General features: G+C 37.9%; 1 protein-coding gene across 1 annotated transcript in view; it reads right to left on the reverse strand.

The window, feature by feature from the left end:
* Positions 1–25875, reverse strand: part of LOC131251320 (protein CLP1 homolog) — an 87087-nt gene that overhangs the window by 44255 nt on the left and 16957 nt on the right. The window contains exons 2-6 of the mRNA XM_058251977.1: positions 25698–25766; positions 25489–25584; positions 4659–4900; positions 4323–4461; positions 1509–1565 (exon numbers count right to left, since the gene is read on the reverse strand). Coding sequence (XP_058107960.1) covers positions 1509–1565; positions 4323–4461; positions 4659–4900; positions 25489–25584; positions 25698–25766 — 603 coding nt within the window. The remainder of the gene's footprint in view (positions 1–1508; positions 1566–4322; positions 4462–4658; positions 4901–25488; positions 25585–25697; positions 25767–25875) is intronic.

The following is a 25875-nucleotide window of genomic DNA, read 5'->3' on the forward strand; positions in this document are numbered from 1 at the left end:
TCACCCAGAGACGCATGTGATGCCATGTAACCTCCATCGTTTCTTGTGTCCATAAAATCATCCGTCAACCACAACAACATTGCGAGACTACCTCCCTGGTGTCACCAGGGAGTAAATGCAACGTGTCACACATAATGCATAATGCATGAATCACACTACTCAAGTCATGTATAAATCATGCGCGTACCGCGCAATCATGCAAGGCGACCCTATCTCGTACGGGTCCCCCAAGTACCTCAAGTTGAAAAGGCGTATGCTATGATCAATCATCATTCCAAGACAGGCATACAGATGATGTGTATGGGTAGATGACTGAGCAAGGTATCCATTACAGTAAGTACATTACTAGTGTGACCTACTGGGCTAAGTATACTATCATGTTATCAAACACAACATATGCTAATTGGCCTTAATGGCCTAACATAAGAGTGTGGGACGTGATTAGTGGGCCCCTCTAGCAATGTAAGGGTCTACGTGGCCTAGAACACTTGAGACTAGAATCGGCCATACACTTGGGCCTATGTACACAACATGAACTGGTAAAACGGATGATCAGTGAGAATATAATATATACATCAATGTGGAACCTACATGGGATGGATTAAACAAATATATGCCCCATGGTGGAGTCCACAGTAGGACCGACAGACAAGTTAGGTGGCAACAAACATTACAATGGGCTTGTGAACATTTTCAATGATATGAACTCATTCCTTTATATAATCTTGGTTGTATTGGTTGAATCGGCTATACACTTGGTTGTATTGGTTGTATTTTATTACATATATCGTATGACATTTAAATGATATGAACTCAATCTTTTATATAATTGCATTAGTTATAGCCCACAACACGTAGTAGTCCCCTGAACAATGGAAAACAATCATGCGTAGTTTTTTTTTTTTTTCTTTTTTCTTTTTGTGTAAGTTCCAAGTGTCCGATCATGTTTTTAACATTTCCCAAAGTTCCACTGAAAATTCCACCATTTTCCTCAAGTTTTCCCAATGTTTTCCTTAGACTATAATACAAAAAATGATAATGAAATATTAACCAATGTTTTCCTGGATGATTGTGTATCTGTAAAGTGTGATACAAAGTTAAATACTGATGCATAAAACACTGCCCCACGCAGCAGACAAATCCTCAAGTACTTGGGTGTAGGGACTAGCTAGGACCCACAAACACATGTTTACCAAACACCAATCACATTACCAACATAAGCATGTTGTGCAATTATGATTAATTATTCTGCCTAATCTGAAACATGAAATTTGCAAACAGTTAAGGTCTCAAGCATGAAATGCCAAACAAGCTCATCGGGTATGATGAGATAGTTCACAAAATGAGAAAAATGGTGGTTCACAACATAGCCAATAGAGAGCGCTATAACTTCTGAGTTCTGACATCAATAAAGATATAGAGAGATATCTCAGGAAAAAAAGAAACATATTGAGAAGCTGAAAGTATAATGAGTAAACTAAAAGCTATGTACATGGAAAGGCCATTACCTGACCCAAAACCAAAACTACATTTGCATTGAATGCGTCAATCGCATGTAGAAGCAACTGAAACCAAATGTAGAGACAATAAAGAACAGTAAATACCTTGCTGACACAATTTATATGTAAAGATGAGTGAATGCAACAAAATTAATATTCAACTTCATGATTTGTGTATTTGCGGCCTCACAGAACTTTCTTTCCACTAAAAAACAATAACCCGTGTATATTGCATAGAGCAAAAGGTAAAGGGGTTTTTTATACAGCCCATGACAATAATCTGTCATGAGGGGATAATGTACCCCTAGAAACAAGATAAATCAAGAAACTTCATTTAGAGTAAGATTAAGAAAATGGCAAGGTGCCAATTTGATATGGACATTTGCTAAAAAGCTTTCTCCAAAAAACTTTAAGAGTTAACTGAAAATGCACAACTTTCACAATGAACCTCATGCAAATGAGCTGTAGCCTATGTAAATTGGACACAAACAGGTCATGGTGTCAAACATGGATGCAGGGTGTCAGACAGTGTGGCTTTTATAAATCGGACTCTCTGAAACATCCATTAAAATTTTGAAGTATTGACACTTTAGTTTTGTCTAATAAAAAAAAATATCTTGTACTTTAATATAGTATCTAACATGCACTATGTTATGCCAAGAGTATTTTGGGGTTTCTCTTATGATAAAATATCAGTTCAGTATCTTTCAAGAGAAAACATTGTATTTTAATATATATATTTGTAACCAATGTTTCAATATCAACAATATCGGCCGATATATCCCACAATATATCTTGTATCCCACCTGTGTGATACAAAACGCGCAAGTAGTGCAGATATATCCCACATGCTCGATCCAATGAGCGTTTTCAATTTTCGATCCCTTTTTTATTAAAATTATGGTAAGTCAATGTCAAATGGTTATAAATCAATTGGTTCTTCTTGTTTTGCATGAAAAATCATGGAGTTCAAGCTTTGATTTCGATATCCATTGGTTCTTCATGTTCTCCATGTTTTTTTCGAAAATTTTCTTCAATCAGCTGTCGATTGAGACTAATTTCAAAGTATTTAGGAGTATTTGATGAAATGATCATCACATACACTCTAATTTCAAAATTTGAGTGTATGTGGTTCGATTTTGGAAAAAAAATCAAAATTTCTCCAATTTCTCCCAAATTGCTCTCCAAACATGAAATCGAGCATGTATGAGGGCTAATCTACTAATTTGTCAAGTCCTTGTCAACTTTCAAAAAATAAAAATTATTTTTAATTAAAAAATAATTTTAAAAAATATTAAAATATTAATTTTTTCCGAAATTTTCTTTCAACTAGCTATTAATTGAAACTAATTTCAAAATATTTAGGAGTGTTTGATGAAATGATCATCATATACACTCTAAATGTTATGCATTCAATTTGAATATAGTTGCATTAGTTCACTCAGACAACGCATAACATAGGATCCAATACAAAAGAAACATGTTATGTGCACTTCTTTTTTGAGATGTTATGATTTAAAAGTGTGTATTAAGGTCTTTTTTAACATTCCCTGAAGTTTCACTGAAAATTTCAACCATTTTCCTCATGTTTTCCCATGTTTCTCAAAAAGTGCGATAAATTACCCAATACAAACAATATATCATGCGAAAACCGATACGTATCTGTATCCCAAGGATGCGATACGTAACACAATACCGATATTTCAAACACTGTTTGCAACTATATGTAAGATATCCCAAAAATATGTAATGATAACAAGAAACCTTAAATAGGTAAAGAGTGGCTAAAATGAAAGGATAAAATCATTACACTAGTGGAAATAAAATTTTTTTTTTTTTTTTTTAAAAAAAACATTTTTATATGATCCATGTCCAGGATTGTTGGACATGCAGACATTGATATGTGTCAGCATGGCATGATTACAGAACAGTTTCTCATCCTTTTTACATGGGTTGGAGCCCTTTAGAAAACAGTGTATTAGATAACATGGCAAAACCACATTAAGCATTCGAATGGAAAATAAATTTCTGGAGAATTTTCTGCAATACCTTTCACACACCCCATTGGCCGACATAATACTCGTCCATGTTAATTAAACCAATCCTAAACAATTTGCAATAAAAGAAAGAGGAAACAATCTCAACAAAGAAATTAATTTTATGACCAAAACTTACTAAAACAAATGTTAACATATTGGACCCCTTGTGCACAAGCATATGGATGTGCCGACGATATAACTTGTACACATGGTGTGCCGTAAAGGCCGTAACATAAAGGTAACAGTGACAACCATTACACATTACGGGGTCGTAACGGCCGTAACAGCCATTATGGAAAAAAAATAACCCGTAATTGCCGTTCACAGCACATTACATCCCCTATAAAGGCCATAATAGCCCCGTAATGGTCTATTATGGGACACATATAGGCTTTTCATACTTTTTAATCAACATTGCAGGGCAGATACAAGTTTTTCGGGGGTTTTTTCAATAAATAAAAAAATAAAAAAGAGAGACCGTAATGGCCCCGTATCGTAGAGGTAACGGTGGTGGCTGTTACGGTCACCGTTACAGTTACGGAATACCTTGCTTGTACATGGCCACGGAACTCTCTATGGTTTGTGCATAATCCCTAAATAGTCCGTGGTTGAACTTGTAGATCCCACATTCTAAAAGTTCTTATCCTTCACATGTGAGGTCCACTTTCAACCTCCACGTGTGTAGACATGCAACCTGGATTCATCAGTATTTCCAGTATTTTCTAAAGGCCTGCACCTATATCCCAATGATTACTAATTTCGTTAAAAAAAATCTAGCAGTTACCTCATATCCAACACCTTCCACCCATCCCATGGTGTTGATTACCATGCCTGCAGCTCGAGCTTCAGCATTACCAGCAAACTGTCTCTCAAGGGTTTGAGCAAGCTCCTTCACAAGCACTTTATACAGGTCTGCATTGGCACTGTGAAGCAGTAAATTTACAAACACTTCTTGAAACTGAAAACAGAACATTTAAATTCGCTTCAAAAACAATCATCATGCAAATATTCTAAAATAAATGGAGTCTATAAATACAATCAATACATGAAGACAGAAAAGGAGAACTCAGGCAAAAATTTCTCAAGTAACATGGTAAAAGAAGGGAAGCAAAAGTGTTACCTTGGAGTCGTGTGCCCAAAAAAATAAACAATGGGCATTTCAAGAGGTATTCCTTCCACTGGATCTATTGGCATTTCAATTGGAGTAGCCGCAATGCATCCAGGAACTGTTATAGATCCCTGACCAATGTCCAAATCCACAAAAGTAGGTTTCCAACTCTGCTTAGATGCCCAGCTAAGAAGCATCTTTGCCAAGCTACTTTTACCAGAATCAGTAGGCCCTACTACCATCACCCTGGGGCCCTAAACAAGTAAAAGCATCATAACCTTGAGATTCAAAGCAAGAACAAAAATGGCTATTGAAAAACAAAGGCAGATGACCTTAAACGAACAGACTGATTTTAAAAATATAAGAAACTCAACGACTTCACCAATAATAACAATTTAGATATCGAGAAAACCACTAACAATTATTGAAACGAGATTTGCTAGAGTGAAATTGACTGAATTCATTAATAGAAAATACATAAAGCTCAATATGAAATGTGTTAAAAGACATGACTCATTAAATAAACCAATTAAATCTTAAAACAAAACTATCAGAGAGGAAACACAAAAGTATTATCATTAATCCATTCCTTCTGAGCAAGATCTTGATGATGATATGATGAATATGTTCCTTTGCAGCAAGTCCTTGTCAATGGAGATTCTTACAGCACGGCTTTGTTTCCTTCCTAAGCTTGAGAGATAAATTCCAACCTTGACAATCATCTAGACAAAAACATCCCACCATTGCTTGACTTGTTGCTTGAAGCTGTCCTCTTCCAAGCACATAATCTAAAATCTGACCGTAATTGGGCCCCATTTGTACCATTTTGGAGGACAAGACAATAGAGCTATGGTCAAAAACCATGCAAGGGCCCACCACTTGCAACTCTACAAGATATAAAGCTTCCCAATCTCCTAAGATAGAAAAATATATGTTCATTCTTAGCATGACTTGAATGGTTCAGTTGTTGGTTCCAAGTGAAAGATCCACCCCCACTGAGATGAGGATTCAATCATATGAGCCCATCGTACATCCTGTCAGCATAGTGCCCTCAAATATTTCATGGGCGCGCCTAGTTATAATAAGATCTCCCCGAACACACCACAGGTGATTCTATTTTATTAGCTAACAAATCCAAGTCTGCCAAAAAAAAAAAGCTCTTTCACGAGGTTCATTCGGGCCATACACTTATGTCATTCACCCATTTTGTATTGTCAGCAAAATGGGTGACGAACACCCCTGAAACGGAGAAGTTACCCTTTCAACCGAAGCCCCTAAGATTCCAAACAAAGCCACAAACATTTTCTCCCCTCCCAAACAGATCGAGTAAGCAGATCGTTCCACTTTTAGATATTATTTTGATGAAATGTTACGACGACCCTCTCATTCCGCAAAAGAATAATCACTAGCACACAGTGTTGATTCCCTTACCTCTCCCTAACTGACCAAGGACCTCCTCAACTCTTCCCTTTTCATAATTGATCAAAGGGGCCAGATTTTGAAGCTCCCAGTTGACTTCGATTCTACGTAAGGTCCACTGTTCATTGGGCTTTTCCTCCCTACCAAAAGGTGGGACACACCACCTTCCCCAACCTCATAGTTACTGTCAGATGGCCCCGTGGTGTTTTTTTTTTTTTTTTTGAAGTATGGGATCTGGAAGAGCACAATTTTAGAAGCTTTATGATGATTTTTGTGAGATTTTTTTATAAGTTTCTAAAGGAGTTTCAGTCAAAATAGAAAAGGTCAGGAAAAACCGATTCCTGTCTCTCTACAATTTTTCTTGGGATTTCTTGTACTTTTTTTATAGGGGTTTGGCACGGTTTGGGGTTTCTCATCTATTAAAACAAGTATCGTGTTGATTAGGTGAGATTTTAGGAAGTTATGAAGTATCTTGTGAGGAAAAATGGTTGTACAACCCTATTTTTGGGCAGTTTCTTGTTGTTTCCAATGCAATTCGCACGCGCGCATATCAATTACCAATTGTAATGCCGAAGGTTTATCAGGTCTTCTCAGGTTGCTGCAGCTGGTAATATTGCAACTATGCACTGATCAACCTCATAGTCATATCAATAACCCATATTCCTATGCCGAAGGTTTACCCAAGGACTTCCCAGGCTGCTCCAGCTGGTGATATTGCAGCCACGCACTGAGCTGACACTCTTCAATTTTGACTCTGTCGACCTAATAGATGATGTGGCAAAAAGGATCTAGCAAATTCCGAAGTTCCTATGCAATCACAAGGGGGTTACCCTCAATCACTTCCTGTGGACAAAGAGACGTTCCAGCAAAAGGATCAATTGCCAAGCCATTCTCCAATTTCTTCAAATCCAAAACAATGATGAATACCTTCACAACTTCTGCATATCTTGATCATGCTTCCATGATGCTTGGGGGCTTAACCAAAATAATCCAACCACCGTTACAATGAGTTTATCTTCATCCATCCATGGAGGACTGAGACTGTTTCCCTGCAGGAATTTGAGAGGATCATCCCACCATCAGTCAGTATCAAAAAGGGGACTAGCAGGAATCTCTTCACTCAGCATGACGACATGAGACTCCTTGTCTAGGCAGGGGGGAAGATGAGTGGGGCAAGATAGCAACTATCCAAGTAGGCAACAGTCCCTTGCTCTCCTTATTAGGAGAACAAGAGAAGTCACAAATACCCTTAAAAAAACTCAGCACCATAGATCTCTTGCGAGCTGTCTTGAAATGGTCCCACCTGAGGACAACTGGATGCCCGAGATGTCTCACTCGAGTGGGAAGCAGGATTTGAAAAACCAGCATGGGCACGCTGATGCACCGATTTGAATTTTGAAATAGACAATTGTCCCTAGTCACATGCTACTGCAGGGATAGCAGTCAGCGTAGATAAACTACCATTCATCTTTTGACATCCATCCATCTGTCATATTGGTAGATTACAATGTACCTAAAATTGTTCTTCATTTTATTCATTGATCGACTGCCTTCAAAGATTTCAGTGGCTCATATCACCACCAGCTGCAGCAACAACACCAACCAAAGTGCCAAACAGATTTGCATGGCTCGTAACCCCTTCAATTTCATGCAGTACCTTGATGTTGAAAATGAGATCTCCAGCCAAGAGATCAAAAGAATCTGGGATGGGTTTTCTTTTCTTTTTTTTTCTTTTTTTTTCTTCTTTTTTTTTGGGGGGGGGGGGAGTGAGCCAAACAGAACTCACTACCTCCCATGGAATCTCCTCTATGCGAAATATGTTGAAGTGTTTCTTTTGGCTCGTGAAATGATCAATTCCTCATGGAATCTAAACCGGAGGAATTTAATCCTAAGTATCGACAATGGATGCATGATGACACCCAAATTAGATATTGGTTGTGGAATAACATGGAAACTGAAGTGAGTTCCAACTTTAGTGTTCTTGAACACAGCAAAGGATGTTTAGGATACTGTGAAAAAGATGTACTCATCAAAACACAGCAAAGGATGTTCAGGATACTGTGAGCCTAACACAACTCACTACCTCCCTGTTTACAGATTAATGTCCACTACAATGAGAACATTGATACATGATCCAACCGACAAGAATACATCCTCGATTCAGATATCAAGGAGAAAACCCCTAGTTACACTTAGAAAATTCCCCTGCCTAGGATGGACCACTGCGCCCTGCAACACACCACCTGAATCAGCCCATCAATGAAGCCGTTAACAGCATCGAGCACCCTATCAATCCTAATGTGAGACGCCAACTTGATCCAGATTTCAAATGGGTTTATCCATTAATGGAATATTTCCTTTCTAAGTTCTAACAAACTCCATCTCTCCAGCAATTTTGAGATTTCCACAGGAACAACCCTCCGAGGACGACAGCCACCAAGCTTCCAACTTCGATCCCGCTTGTTGCCTTGCAAGTGAATCAACTCTCACGAGCTCTCAATTGTCCCTCTCTTCCACCAATGCCATCCTTATGGAGCTAGTTGCAAACCTGCCCTTGTTTGTTGTCCTAAGCCACAACTTCACTAAACAGTCTTTAGTCGTTACCAATATTTTTTTACTCCCTAGTTTCCTAGCAGTTTAGATCGCCAGATTGGGCTTCTGGATAATGTCGCTTCTGCACTGCTGCTGCTATGAGAGTGGACCGTACTTGGGAAAGTAGACAATCAATCTCTTCCAACAATCAACTTTCCATCCAATCCTGCTACAGCTTCCTCCACCTTCCCTTTAGAATCTAAATGTTAAAATCGTCCCACATGTGGACTCTATGGGCTGTTGGGCCTAATGTACATGTTTGGGTAGAGTTTTAGGCCCATCTCTTTAAGTTACTTAAAAAGAGGGTAATATTGTAATTTCAGCATTTTATGTGAAAGCCCTAATAACATAAAAAGTGGGGACCGATGGAGGACTGAGAGGTCAAGCCAATCCACTCCTCTCCTCTCTCTCTTCTTCCTTTCTTGTTTCTCTTCTTTATTTTTTCTCGATTATCATATTTCACACAATTTTCGCATGGTATCAAAGCCGATCAGTGTGTGATTTGGGTCCCAAATCTCCTCCATTCAAAAGCATATTCTCTACATTAAGTATTGGAGGCCCCCAAAACCCTGGAGGTGTGTGTGTGTGTGTGTGTGTGTGTGTGTGTGTGTGGAGGGTGGATATACATAAATGATGTCAAGGTGGATCCTAGTTGATGAAGGGCTGAAATTCTTATGTGATAATGTTGTGGGGTGAACTTGTGTGTAAATCTAATCGAGATCACCATAGAAGTTGAGTTTAATTAGTTACAAGGTGATTATGGAGCCAAAAGGAATAGTTATTGGTCCCTTCTCACTAGGAGGAATGTTTGGATCTTGGTTTAACGTGTCAATAACATCAATGAAACTAAATTTAAAAATTATCTCCTCTATGTGAAATATGTTGAAGTGTTTCTTTTGGCTCGTGAAATGATCAATTCCTCATGGAATCTAAACCGGAGGAAGTTAATCCTAAGTATCGACAATGGATGCATGATGACACCCAAATTAGATATTGGTTGTGGAATAACATGGAAACTGAAGTGAGTTCCAACTTTAGTGTTCTTGAACACAGCAAAGGATGTTTAGGATACTGTGAAAAAGATGTACTCATCAGAACAAAATATATCTTGGGTGTATTAGCTATACAAGGAAATTTTCCCATTCTAAAAGGGGTCAAGTCTCTTGGTTAGCATTTTGCCAAAGTGACTAGCAAGTGGGAACGAACTCTTAATATATCATCCTATTACATCAAATGCAACTCTTATGAAATAGCAAATGGCAGACATGAAAGTAGTGAAACTCTTATTCAGCCAAGCAAAAGAATATCAGTCTATTAAAGATCATAATTTGGGTGGCCGATCAATCCCTTAAGTTGTGGAAGTCTATGAGAGGCTTCAAAGAGTCTCTCTTGCAAATGACTCTAACAATGCTCATGTTAATGCTTCCAATGAGGCAACCTCACCAACTTCATCTAATTACACTGGAATGAGTAGAGGTCGTGGTGGACTGACTGGTCACAGCGATTTCTATGGTGGAAGAAGTGGTAGGGATGTTAGGGAGGAGGTAGAGGTGGTCAAGATGGTAGAGAAGATCGTGTGTACACTCACTGTGGCCTAACTAACCACTCTATGAACTTTTGTTGGGATCTCCATGGGAAGCCTCCGAGAGCAAATCAAGCTCTTGGGGTTGATGATGTCTTTGTTGATAGTAGACTCACAATTTTTACATTGTCAAATGTCGTTGGCGATCAGGTTATGGTCACGTTATTACAAGAAAAAAAAAAAAAAAATGCAAAGTTCATCTCTTCCAGTGGCTTTGCATCCAACAATGTACCTTCCACCTCTACTGCCACTTTGGCCCGGTCAAGTAAAGCATGTCTCTTGTCATCTCATTCTTCTACTTAGATCATCGACTCCGAGGAGTCAAATCATATCTCCGGTAGGTCTTCCTTTTATCCTATTTCATCCAATATATCTATTACGTTAGCCAATGGTACCTCGTCCAACGTTGTTAGACTGGGTACTGCTCAACCAAATGCTTCCGCGTTATCATCCATATTGTATGCCCCCAAATTTCCTCATTGTTTTTTACCCATAAGTAAAATAATAAAACTCTAAATTGTTTTGTCACCTTTCTTTCTTGTTCTGTTTTATAGGACGACAAGACGGGAAAGACAATTGTTGGAGATCGTGAGAGGAATGGCTTATACTATTTACAGCGGCAATCAGTAAGTGTTGTGGTGCTTCCTAAGAGTCTTGCAATTCAGTGGCATTGTCGTTTTGGTCATCCATCTATCCAAAAACTACACTCTCATTCCATCCCTTTGGATGGTGTCTAGTTTGGAATGTGAAACGTGTCTGCTAAGTAAACATCATAGAGTTCATTTTCCTTCTAGAGTTGATGAAAGGAGTGTTATCCTATTTAAATTAGTTCATTGTGATGTATGGGGACCAGCTCGAGTCTCTAGTTTGTTAAGTTTTAAACACTTTGTTCTTTTTATTGATGATTATTCTAAAATGGCATGATAATATCTTATGTAACATAGGTTAGAAGTTTTTCCTCTATTTCAAAATTTTTTTATAGAAATAAAAACTCATCGTTGTGCAAATTTGTGTATATTTAGATCTGAGAATGCTTTGGAATTTGTCTAGGGATATTAGACCTATTTACAAAGTAAAGGTAATATTCATCAAACCTCTTGTGCTTAGACACCTCAACAAAATAGGGTGATTGAGCGCAAGAATAGGCATCTGATTGAAGTTACCCATGCTTTGTTATTAGAAATAAATGCTCCACAGTCTTTCTGGGGTGATGCAATTCTTACCTCGTGTCAATTGATAAATAGAATGCCATCGTCAGTTTCGTATGAAAAAATGCCATTCTCGTTGTTTTTTCCAAATCGGCCAGTATTTTCTATTCCTCCAAAAGTGTTTGGTTGTACTGGCTTTGTTCATCTGTTTGGGTTGCTCGTGATAAACTTGCCCCTCATTAGGTTAAATGCATTTTTTTCCCGAGAGACTCTTGCACTCAAAAAAGGTCTCTATACTATTGTCCTTCTCTTAAAAAGCACTTTATGACCGCTAACATTACCTTTCCTGAACATGTTCCCAAAGTCACTCACTTGGAAGTTCCTTCACCTAATTTATTTCCATCATATCTTGTTGTTAAGGAGACGCCACCTCCGAAGGATTTGACAAAGACATATTATAAGAGAAGCAGGAAAGACCAAGTATTACAAAACATCCCCTCTCACAGCACACCATTGGCTACACACCATTGGCTACTGCACCTAATAAGGTTCCCACTGCGTCTGAGTCTACTGAGGTTGTTAATGTTCCACATATTGAGGTCGTAAAGGTAAAACATTCTTGTATTACACATCTAATTTCCAATTTTGTTACCCTTGATTACTTATCCACAAATTATCATAAGTTTGTCATTGCTTTGTCTATTGTTTTATTCCCAAGTCAAGGATACATTGTTGGACGAAATTTTGGAAATGACTATAGATAAGGAGATTAATGCCATGTATTCCAATAATACATGCAAATTAATTTATTTACAATTGGGTAAGACACCAATTAAATGTAAATAGGTTTACACCATAAAATTTCTACCTTATGGATCAATTGATCATTACAAAGCCAAATTAGTTGCCAAGGGGTATACCCAAGTTTATGGAGTAGATTATCGGGATACCTGTTCTCCAGTGGCCAAAGTCAATTTGGTTCAAGTTGTCATCTCTATAGTTGCCAATCACAATTGTCCTCTCTTTCAGCCAGATGTGAAGAATGCGTTGCATGGAGACTTACAAGAAGTCTATATAGAGAAACCTCCTGGGTATGTTGCTCAGGTGGAGTCTTCCAAAGTGTGCAAATTAAATAAGTCCATCTATGGGTTGTAATAGTCACCAAAAGCCTAGTTTGAAAAATTCAACGATGTGCTGATATCGTGTGGGATGAAGAGGAGTGAAGTAGATTATTCGGTTTTCTCGCGGCATATTAAATCTGGTTACATTACTCCATGTATATATGTGGATGATATGGTAGTTATAGGCAGTGTTCAAAATATTCGCATCGCTTTACATATCGCACCCTTGGGATACGATTCATATGAATACGTATTGGTTATCACATGGGATATATCGGTCGTATCGCGAAATGTATCGCTGTTGTTGGAAACATGAGGAAATATTGGGAAATTGGTCAAATTTTTCAGTGGAACTTCAGTGATTGTTCCAAAAAAAAAAAAAAAACACCAAACAAGTGCACATAATATCTTTTCTTTATATGGGGTCCTAATTTATGCGTTGTCTAACTGAATTAATGCAAGTATATTCAAAGTCTATTCATATAATTTATAAATGTAAGAAGACGTGTGGAAACACAAGTAATACATTCAAAAACAAAAAAGAATCACTAGGTCAGGTTACATACATGTTTGATTTTATGTTTGGACACAGATTGCAACCGATTTGCAAGAAATTGGGAAATCTTGATTTTATTTTTTTTCAATTTCCCACAACTCGACCCATATCCTCCAAATCTCGAAATCAAAGCTTTCAATCCATGATTTTTCATGCAAAACATGAATTTGTAATGATTTAACATGATTTACAGAAGAAGAAAAAAAAAAAAAAAACTGATTGAAAATTTTTTTTTTTTTTTTTTTTAAATGATGCTCACCAAATTGAACATGTAGGATACATCACACTACTTGTGTGTTTCATATCACACAGGTGGGATACAAGATATATCATGGGATATATCATTCAATATCATCAATACTTAAAACACTGATCATTGGTGAGGATTTAGAAGGAATAGAGGATCTAAGTCATATCTTCACCCCCGGTTCCAAATTAAAGATCTTCAGTATTTTCTGGGTATCAAAGTAACAAGATTTAAAGCTGTGATAAAGTTATACCATAGAAAATATGTTTGTCATCTGTTGAAAGAAACAAGTATGCTAGGTATCAAACAAGTAGATATACCAATGGACCCTTATCTTAATCTAGATCTTGTAGAAAGAGAATTTCTGACAAACTCTGTTATGTACAAAAGACTCATTGGTAAACTCATCTATTTAACCATCACCTGGTTTGGTATTGTCTTTCCTAATACTGTGGTTGGTCAATTTATGCAAACTCCCAAAGTTTCACATTTAGCTACAATTATAAGGATTCTTAAATACTTGAAGTGTGCAGCTGGAAAACGTATCCTATATAAATCTCATAGCCACCAAACCTCCACATTTAGCTACAATTATAAGGATTCTTAAATACTTGAAGTGTGCACCTGGAAAAGGTATCCTATATAAATCACATAGCCATCTTGAGGTAGCTGGTTATTCAGATGTGGATTATGTAGGGTCGAGACATGATCGGCAATCAACTACAATGTACAGGCTACTGCACCTTTCATGGTGGTAATGTGGTTACCTGGAAAAGCAAGTAGAATATTGTTGTACGGCCCATTGCAAAAGCAAAAAATAGATCCATGGCATGCATGAACTTGTGAACTTGTCTAGATAAAATCACTTCTGGAAGAATTCGAGTTTATGGTTCAAGCTCCAATGCAATTACATTGTGACAATCAACCAGTTATGCATATTGCCAACAATCTGGTGTTCCATAAGAAGACAAAAAGCAAATAGAGGCTGACTGCCGCTTTGTTCATATAAGCTCTCAAAAAACTTTTGTCACTCCATGTATTTCAGCCCATTATCAAATTGCAAATTTGTATACTAAAGCCCTCGAGAACTCTCAGTTTGAAAAGCTTTTATCCAAGCTGGGTATGACTGAAATCTATGCTCCCACCTGAAGGGGAGTGTTAAATGTTAAAATCATCCCACATGTGGGATCTATGGGCTATTGGGCCTAATGTACATGTTTGGATAGAGTTTTAGGCCCATTATAATGTCTCTCTTTAAGTTAAGCATGAGGGTAATTTTGTAATTTCAGCATTTTTGGTGAAAGCATAATAAGATAAAACAGTGAGGACATGTGGGAGGCTGAGATGTCAAGCCGTTCCACTCTTCTTCCTTTCTCTTTTCACTTCTTTATTTCTCTTGATCATCATATTTCACAAAATGTCACAACATTAAAACAGACAAACAAAACCACTAATCTCCATAAAGTTTTGCTGCAAGGGGAATTTCAACCTCTATGACCTTATAACTCTCCCAAAGAAATGGAAAAGGAGAAAAAAAAAAATCCATTTCATTCCATTCTGGAAAGTGATGACAAACAAGGTGAATCTACTAATCACCTGGATGCTCCATTTATATCTCCCAAAGTTTAAAAATCTCTTGCGATTTCTCACCAGGATTTTTCTTCATAGAAACCTAAACAAGAAAATATATATGGAACTACCTCCTAGCTATCAACTTCAAGGGACATAGGGTATAGTCTCTAAGGAAAGCCATTTAGAGCATGAAAGAATGTCCCCGTGCTTGGTTTCACCACTTCACTCATTCAGTTCTTCAAATTGGATATTTCCACTGTCATAATGATCATACTATATTTATTTACAATCATCCAAGTACAGCCTGAACCACGATTATGTCAATGTGTTATGACATTGTCCTAACTGGTGATTATGTTGATTCCATTTCCTCCAAAAATAATACTTAATTCGGGATTTGGGCATTAAAGACCTCGGTCTACAAAGTTTTTTCCTTAACATTGAAGTAGCATTGTCTTGCCATGGTTTCATATATCAGCAAAGGGTATGACCTAACTTGCTTCTTGAGATGGGTAAACTAGCTGTTCATCCTCTTGATATTCCAATCGAACAGAATAACTGATTGTTGACCAAGTTCCCCCAAAATGACCATTTTCAAAATCTTGGGTCAATAATTCAGGAGAGTGAAGAGATTAAGAAGGATGTTGCTTAAAGAATTTGAGTTGGGTGGATGAATTGGAGACGCACCTCTGGAGTTTTATGTGATCATCATATACAAATGAAACTGAAGGGAAAATTTTATAGCATAGCTATAAGACCATCCACGATTTAAGGGATAGAATTTTGGTCGGTCAAGGAACAGCATGTTCGCAAGTTTTTTTTCTTTCTTTGTGCCATGTACAATAGATACCAAGAATTGCAACAGTTATTAGTGAGTTTGTTCAAGTTAAAAGGCAATGCTTTAAATAGCTAAGCTATGTAGCGTGTAGCTTACGCTACCTAGCAAGCATAGCCTTAACACTACGCAGCTCATGAAAATAGCTTAAGTCGCATGTAACCTATGCTACATGATAATTTACATACGCTACACGCTACATAGACTACGCTACATGCTACATAGCTTACATTACAAGCTATTTTTCACTGCAAAATTAAAATCAATTAATGTTTCCGATGATTTGTTACATTTTTTTTCATTTTCAATAGAAATTAGTTAATCTTTTTAATGCTTTTAGAAAATATAATTAACAGTATCAAATCAGTTTCGTTGCCCTTTCTTTACCTTATACACTTAATCATCACCCTTTCTTATTACTTTAGGTTGCATTTGGTTGCACCAAATATCATGAAATTTTGTTAAATTTTATTATTATTCAGTCTAAGTTGGTGCAGAAATCATGAAATTGGTGCGACCAAGTGCAACCTTAATTAAAATTTTAGTAGTAGCTACATGCTATGTAGCTTAAGCCTCATGCTTCAAAGGGGTAAACATTATGCTACACGCTATTCACTTGTTAAAACACCAGTCAAAAGCACTAAAGGGGCAACGGCAAGAACCAAAAGTTACGGATGGAGGTAGTATAAAAACACTTGATGACCTAAGGTTTAGCAGAGGATATGGTCCTTGATAGAAAGGAATGGCAAAACAAGATTCATGTAACTGACCGCAAATAGTGGAGATAATGTTTAGATGATGATCATCATCATAACATGGTTGGATCTTCATTGCAGGATCCTTATAAGATGACATTCCTACTTCAAACCGTGCTTCAGGCTCAAGCTCCGGCACCTGGTTCCCAGCCTTTATACACCCGCACCTGCTTCCAAGCCTATTATACACCTGCACCCTCCGGCAACTGGTTCCCAGCTTTGTGCAACTATAGGTTGGATATTGCCTATGGTATGAGTGTCATTATGAGCACCTCACTTATATGTTTTTCATTGGACCCTTTGTATATGTAGGAGAGTAGAGTACATGCGTATGTTTGTGTGTCCGAGTGTTTGGAATTTTTTACGTATATGAAGTCTAATTTATAATGGTATGTGTAAATGCTTTGTTGCTCCATCAAGACGCCATTCCTTTATGTTCATTAGGGTTCATAAATTATCTTTAAGGTGTAAGAGGAGAGATTATTCTCTACACAACCTTTTCTCCAACCTTCTCTTCTTCTTTCCTTTCCATGATGTGATTATTTAGTTATATGGTATTAGAGTATTAAGATCCAAACCACCTCCTTCCCTTTCCTCCTTTCTTCCTTTACTTTTTTTCTCCTTTCTTTCTCTCCCTCCTTTTATCTTCTAACCTCTCTTTCTTATCTTTTTTTTTTTTTCATTTTGTTTCCATTGTCTGTTAACCAATTAAATCTTGTAGAGAAGAATTCCTCACCATGTGCCACACAGCAACGACAGTATCACTACAAATCATGCTACAGTACTGCTACAGTAACGTATTGCATTACAGGGACAGTGTCATGCTACGATGACACTCTACAGTATCAGGCTATAGTAACATCCAGATTGTCAGGTTAGTGGGTATGTAACTTGAGTAAATGAAATGGTTGTGTTTTCTTTTTTTTAAATTACTCACGTTTTTAGTGCAAGTCATGTTTCTTTTGGGGAGATCATATGAATTCAAACAATCAGAAATTTGGGATAATTACGGGACTGACACAACCAAATCACCATCCAGCATTAATAATCACCACTTTTAGGCTCAATGGCCATAGCTACCATGATTGGTATCAATCTGTCAAGATGCCCATTGGCAGCAAGAGAAAGTTCAGGTAAGTTACAGGTAACACGAGGAGCCGATCACAGATGACCCCATCCGACAATGATTGAAAGCAACAAACCAACAGTTATGTCCTGGCTTATTCATTCTATGGATCCCAGATTCCCAATATCAGCCATGGTTTGATGCTCCTCAAAACAGCCAAAAATATATGGGATAAAGTTGTCAGGAAGTATTCTCAAAGGGATGATATGGCTCTATCAGTTGCATCAAGAGATCACGAGTATGTAACAAGATGAATCTTCCATAAAGGAATATTTTACAGCTCTCACACAGAAGTGGGAGGAGCTTGATCACTGTCAACTAGTTGCTTCTACTCTCGAAGAGCTCAAGAAGTAAAGGGAACAATGATGTCTATTTGAGTTTCTGGGTGGGCAACAACACAATTTTCAGCCTCAGTGCATTCAAGTCTTGGAAGGAGTCTCTATGTCAGAGGGGAGGCTCATCATAGGGCCTCTTTGGATACGCAGCCTTCGGCCATTCATGAGAGGCCTGCACTTGTAGCAGGGTCTAAGCCTTCTCCCGGTGATCAATCTAAAGAAGGATAGACTCGAACCTTCTCAAAGAATGTTGACAAAGGTAATGTCATTTGCACACGCCGTGATCATTGTAGATGTGTGCTTGAGCAGTTTTATGATCTTCACCCCCATCTTCGACCAGAGCCGAAGAGTTCAGATGATGTTTCAAACTTCAGGCATGGGAGTGGTGCCCTTTGCAAGACCGACAGTGATCTTCGTCAGAAGCTGGCCGAGATTTGGACTTCTCATTCAGCTGGTACTTTAATGGTCAGTGAGGAACATCTGCTCATTCTGCAAAGTCCCATTCACATCCCTTCACATCATAGATTATTGTCTATGGTGCCACGGATCATATGACCAATACGGAAGGTAATTTTAAGCCGTATTCTAGTTCTTTGAGCCGCATCAAACTTGTTGATAGTTCCTTTTCCAGAGAGAGGTATATACAGAGCCATAGGCAGACTTTCATGATCAATAGCAAGATCCAATTTACCAATATGCAAGTACAGGTACACTAATGGACCCAATGGCATAGCAGCATAGCCTATTGTTTACCCACAACCATCAACGACAACTACAAGGCTAAGATAGCAGAAGTAGCAATGGCTTTGCTACATAGCAAGCAACAGCTGAAAAGCCATCGCGCACTAGTCCGCCTTCGTTTTGAAGCTTACTCAACGAGCTTTAGCTTCAAAGTTGTTGCGCACAAGGGTGTGTCATGTTGTGAAGCATCGCAAGCAACATTCTGTATTTCATTCCTAGTACGCAGAGAGCTCAAGGCCCTAGAGAACTATTGCTAGGTCGAGGGGAGGTGAAAGCATGGGCCTACCTATCCCGATAGGACCCCATAAAGGAACAGGAGCAGTTGAGAGGTTCCACATTGTCCAGCCGAAGGGCAGCACTTATGTATGTGATGATAGTATGTCATGTCGTCTCACATTCTTCCCATCCTATTGTGTATACAGGATCTACGAACCAAGAGGAGGATTGGTTGTGGATGTGAAGAGCAAGGGTTGTCCTTGTTCGACGTTGATAACAGCTGTACTGCTTGTCTCGAAGTCATGTCTTAAGCATGCTCGTTTAAATCACGTGTCCATTAGGTGTCATAGATTATTATTTCCCAGTAAATTTCGACCAGATGTGGAATTCAAGTGTGATGTTTGTCAGTTGTCAAAACATTGTCATATTACATTTACTCCTATTACTCGTAAAATTTCGACCAGATGTGGAATTCATTCTGGTGTGGGCGGTGGTGCCCTTGTTACTTCTTCTTTTTGTTGCAAATATTTTATTTTGTTCATCGATGGTATTTCTCAATTCAAATGGATTTATTTGATGAAATCTAAAAGAGAAGTATCGTCTACTGTTGAATTGCTTCATAAAAAGTGGTTCTTACTCAGTTTGATAAGAAGATAAAAGTTTTTGATCTGCTAATGATGAGGAATACTTGCGTCATGATCTTCAAGACTACTTATGCAATCATAGCATAAAATTCCAAACATCTTGTTCATATACTCAACAGAATGAAGTTGCAACATGGAAAAATCGTCATCTTCTAGAGGTCGCTAGATCCATCTTTATAGGGATAAATGTTCTGAAGATCTTCTGGGATGAGGAAGTCCTTGATACCACCTATGTAATCATAGGATGCTGTCCCCGTTACTTGAAAATGATTATGCTTTAAAATGTTAAAGTTCAATCTGCAACTGTTTTCTGTTCCCCAAGAAACATTTACTTACATGTTTTGTCCAAGCTTTAGCATACTCTAGGGATAAGTACTCAATTACTTGAGTGTATGTTCTTGGGATATACGAACACTCAAAAAAGATGCAAATGCTATTGTTCTATGACTCGAAAGAGGTACATTTCCCAGGACATTACATTCTTAAAGAATGTTTCTTAGTTCTCCACAAAGACAACTGCTTTAATCCTTTTGATAGTGATGCACTTCCTCTTCCCATATTATCAATGATCTTATGGGTCCAAGTGAAGTTATTTATGAGTCAATGGACAAGCCGCTAAAGGTGTACACTCGAAAAAAGTACAAAGACGAGCCGTCAGAGCTTCCCAACCACTTTCTGCCCTCTTAACTTATAGAACACATCTTCTCCACACTGGCCAATTGCATTGTGGAAGGCCAAACATTGTAGTACCTCGCACCCTATTAGCAATTTTGTGACCTACCATTCTGTTTCGCCTCCTTTTAAAGCTTTCATTTCTTCTATCTCGTCTGTTTCTATTCCATCCAATGCCATAGATGCCCTGGCTGATCCTAGTTAGCTGCAATGATGGATGAAGTGGCTGCTCTAGAAAAAACAGGGCACATGGGATATTGTTGATCGTCTTTGCTGATAAACATGTTGTAGAATGTAAATGAGTATTCACCCTTAAGCATAATCAAAATGGGGTCTATTGCTCAATACAAGGCTCGTCTTGTCGCAAAAGGGGTTCACTCAACAATTTGGGTTTCATTACCAAGATACCTTTGTCCCTGTTGCTAAGTTGAATTCTATGCATGTCCTTCTATCTGTAACAGCTCAGCTCACGGATGTTGGTCTTTTCATCAGCTTGACGTGAAGAATAAATTTCTGTAGCGATCTTCATGAGGAAGTTTACATGTCTCTCCCTCCCACCTGGCTTTCAGCCATCTAACATGATAGAAAGGTCTGCAATTTGAAGAAGGCTCTGTGTGGTCTCAAATAATCACCTTGGGCATGGTTTGAAAATCTCAAAGACGTTTCTCATATTGGATTTCGTAGAAGTGTGTGCAATCCTTCGCTCTTTATAAGGAAACTAGTCAATCTTTCACTATCATAGCCGTCTACAAGGATGATTTTGTTCTCATTGGTGATTGTGAAAGTAAGATAGCCAATGTGAAGCAGGTTTTGTCCAGATCCTTCGAGATTAAAGATTTGGGCTTGCCCAAATAATTGGCATTACCCAATTGGAACAAGGTACATTCATCTCTAAGAGGAAATATGCTCCGGATGTAATGAGATTTGGGAAATCGATCAAGGCACTAAGTGCATCAATTGACGTCGACCAAATTGCATGGGGTTGATGGGTGCTTAACCGTCGTCTATGCCAATTGCAGTGAACCACCGTCTTGATCATAACGAGTTTATAGCTCTTAGTGACCCTGGCATGTATCGGCGCTTAATTGGGAAGCTTATTTACTTGACTATTGCTAAACCAAACATCACACATGCTGTGAGCATGGTCTAATGGAGAAAAAGATTGAGTAGGAAGCATCCACATCAGCATACTGAGTCTACGAATCATCAGTTGAACTTGTTCGCTGATGTGAATTCTTCCCCCTTAATTTTTTCTCTATTGTGGTCAATCAATTTATGCACTCCTCGCTCTCACCATCTGGATGTTGTATACATGTTCTTGAGTAGGATTGAGAGAGAGAGAGAGAGAGAGAGAGAGAGGGCACAATTTTATTACTAGGATTTTTGTAATAAAATAAGTACAAAAATACTCATCCATACTAAAGTTATAACATAAGCAATGCCCATGGGCCTAAACTTTATTCTAACACATATTTCAGCCAATAATAATGAGAAGCCACATGTTAGATCATCACAGTCCCCCATGAGATCATAACTGTCCAACAACACTCATGAATGCGCAGCTTGACAAATAGATGATCTAAATGAGTGCAACCAAGAGCCTTAGTGAACACATCCGCCAACTAATCTTGAGACTTGGCGAATGGCATGCAAATTTCCTTACTCGTAACTTTCTCTATGATGAAGTGGCAATCAACTTCGATGTGATTGGTACTTTTGGGATAAACTTGATTGTTGGCAATATAAGAGGAATTTTGATTATTACAATATAGCCTTGAGAGACATCAATCATAAACCCCAACTCACATATTAACGTGTCTCACATGTAGCATTAGCCATTGCCCTATACTCTTACCTCTGCACGAGCCACCACACTTTGCTTCTTACTTGTCAAAGTAACCAGATTACCTTCTACAAAAGTACAATAGCATGTAGTAGATCGCCTACAAAGGTATAGTAGCCTGTAGTAGATCGCCTATCAAATGCAGAACCAGCCTAGTTTGCATCTGAATACCTTTCTACTTGAAGATGACCATTACAATTATAGAGAATACCCCAGCCAAGAGCTCAATTCAAGTATTGAGTGTACGAAACACAGCTTCCAAGTAAGAAACATGAGGAGCCTACATAAACTAACCACACTAATAAGAAAAGTGATAACAAGTCGAGTACTCACTAAATAGATTAGCTATCTAACATGTCGATGATATCTTCCTTGATCATCAATCAATTCTCCATGATCAACACTAAGCTTCTAAGTTGGGTCTATAGGAGTTTTGACTGGCTTCGCTCTCATAAGGCACGTCTTTGCTAATAAATCCATCACATATTTTCGTTATGACGAATCAATCCCTACTTTAGATCTTGTTACCTCAATATCGAAGAAGTATCGAAAACGGCACAAGTCCTTTGTATGGAAGTGTTGTTGTAAAAATCTCTTCAATTTGTCAATACCTCTACTATCGTTGCCGGTGGCAATGATATCATTCATGTACACAACCAACTGAATGACACCTACCTCACTTCGTCTTACAAAGACAAAGTGGTTAACCTAACTATGTTTCATCCCATATTCAAAAACTACTTTACTGAATTTGTCGAACCAACCCCTTGGAGATTGTCTTAAACCATAAATTGACTTCTTAAGATGACACACAATTTCTAACTCTCCCTGAGCAATAAACCCAGGTGGTTGCTCCATATAGATTTCTTAAGCAAGATCCCCATGAAGAAACGCATTCTTCACATCAAGTTGGTAAAGGGTCAATCCAAATTTGCAACAACGGAAACAACAACCCACATAGAGTTAAGCTTTACCACAAAAGAAAAATTCTCTGAATAATCAACTCTTACCATGTTAAAGAAAACAACAAATCCTTCAAAAAAAAAAAAAACACCATAATGCCCATTCTCTTTTTTTATTAGCATGTTAAGAAAACAAGAAATCCCTAAAACATCGATACTAACTACCCAATGGGTTGTTAGTATTCTTCATACCACTATCTAGGATTATATGGACTTAAAAACAGAAGGCTAACCTCAATTATAAGATCCCCAAAATACTCTTGGATTCTCTACCCAAAAGAAAATTAAAAAAATAATAATAACAAAATAAAGCAAGCAAGTAAAGCACTATAGTTTAACAAAATAAACCATGTTACGGACTAAGAATAGCACAGAGACCATATCACCATATACCACTAGATTTATATTGTAGACAGCCAAATCACGTCACCGAAAAATTTCGCTCATCTTTGTATTGAGAAGCATAAAAGATATGCATGGTGTATCATCTTCTTCTCTTTTTCATTCGTTGTTAGCACTCCACTTGAAGATGACTGTGAAATTGATCCAGCAACATATCAGATGAGGACATCAATTCACATACACCTTTACGTACGTATCAGAGGAGGAGGCGGGCCACACCGATTTCCTTGTGGCTAGGCGAGTACCTTTGATCATGTTGAAGACCCCATGTGCATGTGCGAGCATCTGGAAGACCCCACACTGGGAAGGTGCACATGGGTTGCTTTAGAGAGTGATTTGGACCGTCAGATTCAAGGGACGGGACGATCGAGCTGTTGGATCGCATGGATCACATGATTGGGCCATTGATCGTTGATCGTCTTAATCAGTTTTTAGACTTTATCATCTTTTAGGATTTATTTTATGATTTTTTTATGTTTGGACACATTATTAGTGATTTTAGTTTATTTTTGTTTAGACAATGGTCATTTTTATCAATTTTCATAAGACAGGGTTGAATTTGTAATTTTTGAAAGTTATTAAAGCTATAAGAGAAGGGGGTGTGTGACCTCACTTCATCAGGGTTTTTTTTAGAGAAAAGAAAAAAAAATGCTCCTTGCTTCTTTTTCTTCCATCTTCATGTGATTTGAAAGAGAAGGAAGATTGGTACGAAGCTAATCTACATCAACGGATGTACGGGGTCTCCATCTATCACTCTCATTATCATCCATTCATCAACCACCGAGGTATTCTTCAAGTTCTTCAATTTTCTTCATCCCAAACATTCTCCATTCTTCTAATCCTTCATCCTTCCACACTTATCGACGAATCAAACCCTAAAGACCCAAACACTCACAACCTAGCCCGCACGTGTGACCATACGGCCACACGTGTGAATCCATAGGGTTAGCCGTACGGACACACTCTTGTCCCATTGATTTTCCATTACCCTTGCATCAAAACCCTACCCTCCATTTTCCAAACCCTAACCCTAACCCTAAACCTATAAATCCCTAATTTTCCTATTTCCCCAAATTACCAAACCCTAATTCTACACATCCTTCAATTAAGCCCAAATCTTACAATCATTCCATCCAAAACCCTAATTCCCTTATCCTAATGCCTAAACCCTTTAACCCCACTACACAATTTCTCCATTAACCCTAATTCCAAGTTTTCCCCAATTCTCCCTAAACCCTAATTTCACCCTAGATAGTATTAGGCCTTCTCCTTTAAAATAGGCTTTAACCTATTTTATTTGGATGTCCCTACATCCATTAGATCCTACTTTCTCTTATTTAATGGCCCTGTAGGATAATGCTTTTTAACCTAGACCATAATCATGCATGATCTTCTATTGGAAATTTGATATTTGTGATGACGATAGGAAGTTTTGTGTTTTTTTTTAATTAATTAAGTTAATTTGCTGATTGTTCTCACACGATATTTGAGTTCATGCATCGGTCCTACATCAATATCATTACTTCATCTTCCCTCTTCCCTCCAAGGAAAAGCCAAACCGATCTAGCCCATTGGAATACCCTCAAATTAGGCAATCCCCAAAAACTTTTGGATTATCTTCACAAAATGAACAAAATAAAAGGAAGCAATATAGTTTAACAAAATAAAACATGTTATGGTCATAAACTAGCAAGTAGACCAGATCACCAAATGCTAGTAGAATTTATATTGCAACGAAACCAGGTCGCCAAACAACTTGGCTCGTCTTTATAATAAAAAGTAGAGAAGATATGTAACTTTCGAAGTGATTCCTAATTGGTGATATCATTTCAAAAAAAGGTTGCAGCATCTACAACATCTCGAATACTCTATCGACTCAGGAAGCAAGCATGTCATAAAATTACAATCAAAAGTTCATTTTCCAATTACACACATGTACCTATGTATGTATATATAGCAATCAAAGAATAAGCCCAATATTTCAGAAGGTATGAATAGATAGAAGTTTAGAAGCTTACTTAAGTGATACAGGAGCTTTTCTGAAATATTCAAGATAAGCACCAAGTAATAATACCTGAGAAGAATCTGTGCCATTTGTAGAGGACGCTTTTGCACGAGCCCTTCGCCCCTCCAATACAGCATGGACATTTACATAGCTTATCATAGGTGTCTAACAATAGGAAAAGCATTATTTGGCAACCATCAAAGTAATAAACATAACAGATTGTAACAACAAACCAGGTGCCAATAATCGTTACAAAAGATGGATGAACATCGGCATACCTCATCAGCAACATATTCAACTTCACTAGTCCCATTTACTTCAATTGTTGCACCATTCCAAGTGAAAATCTAATAAATTACATTCAAATTCAAGTCAGCAGCACATGGGCCTCATCTAACTAGTGGTTAAAAGGTTATATTAAGTTCATGAGTAAAAACTTAAGATAGGCTTTTAGTA

This window comes from Magnolia sinica, chromosome 7, assembly GCF_029962835.1.
Source record: "Magnolia sinica isolate HGM2019 chromosome 7, MsV1, whole genome shotgun sequence".
NCBI classification, from domain to species: domain Eukaryota; kingdom Viridiplantae; phylum Streptophyta; class Magnoliopsida; order Magnoliales; family Magnoliaceae; genus Magnolia; species Magnolia sinica.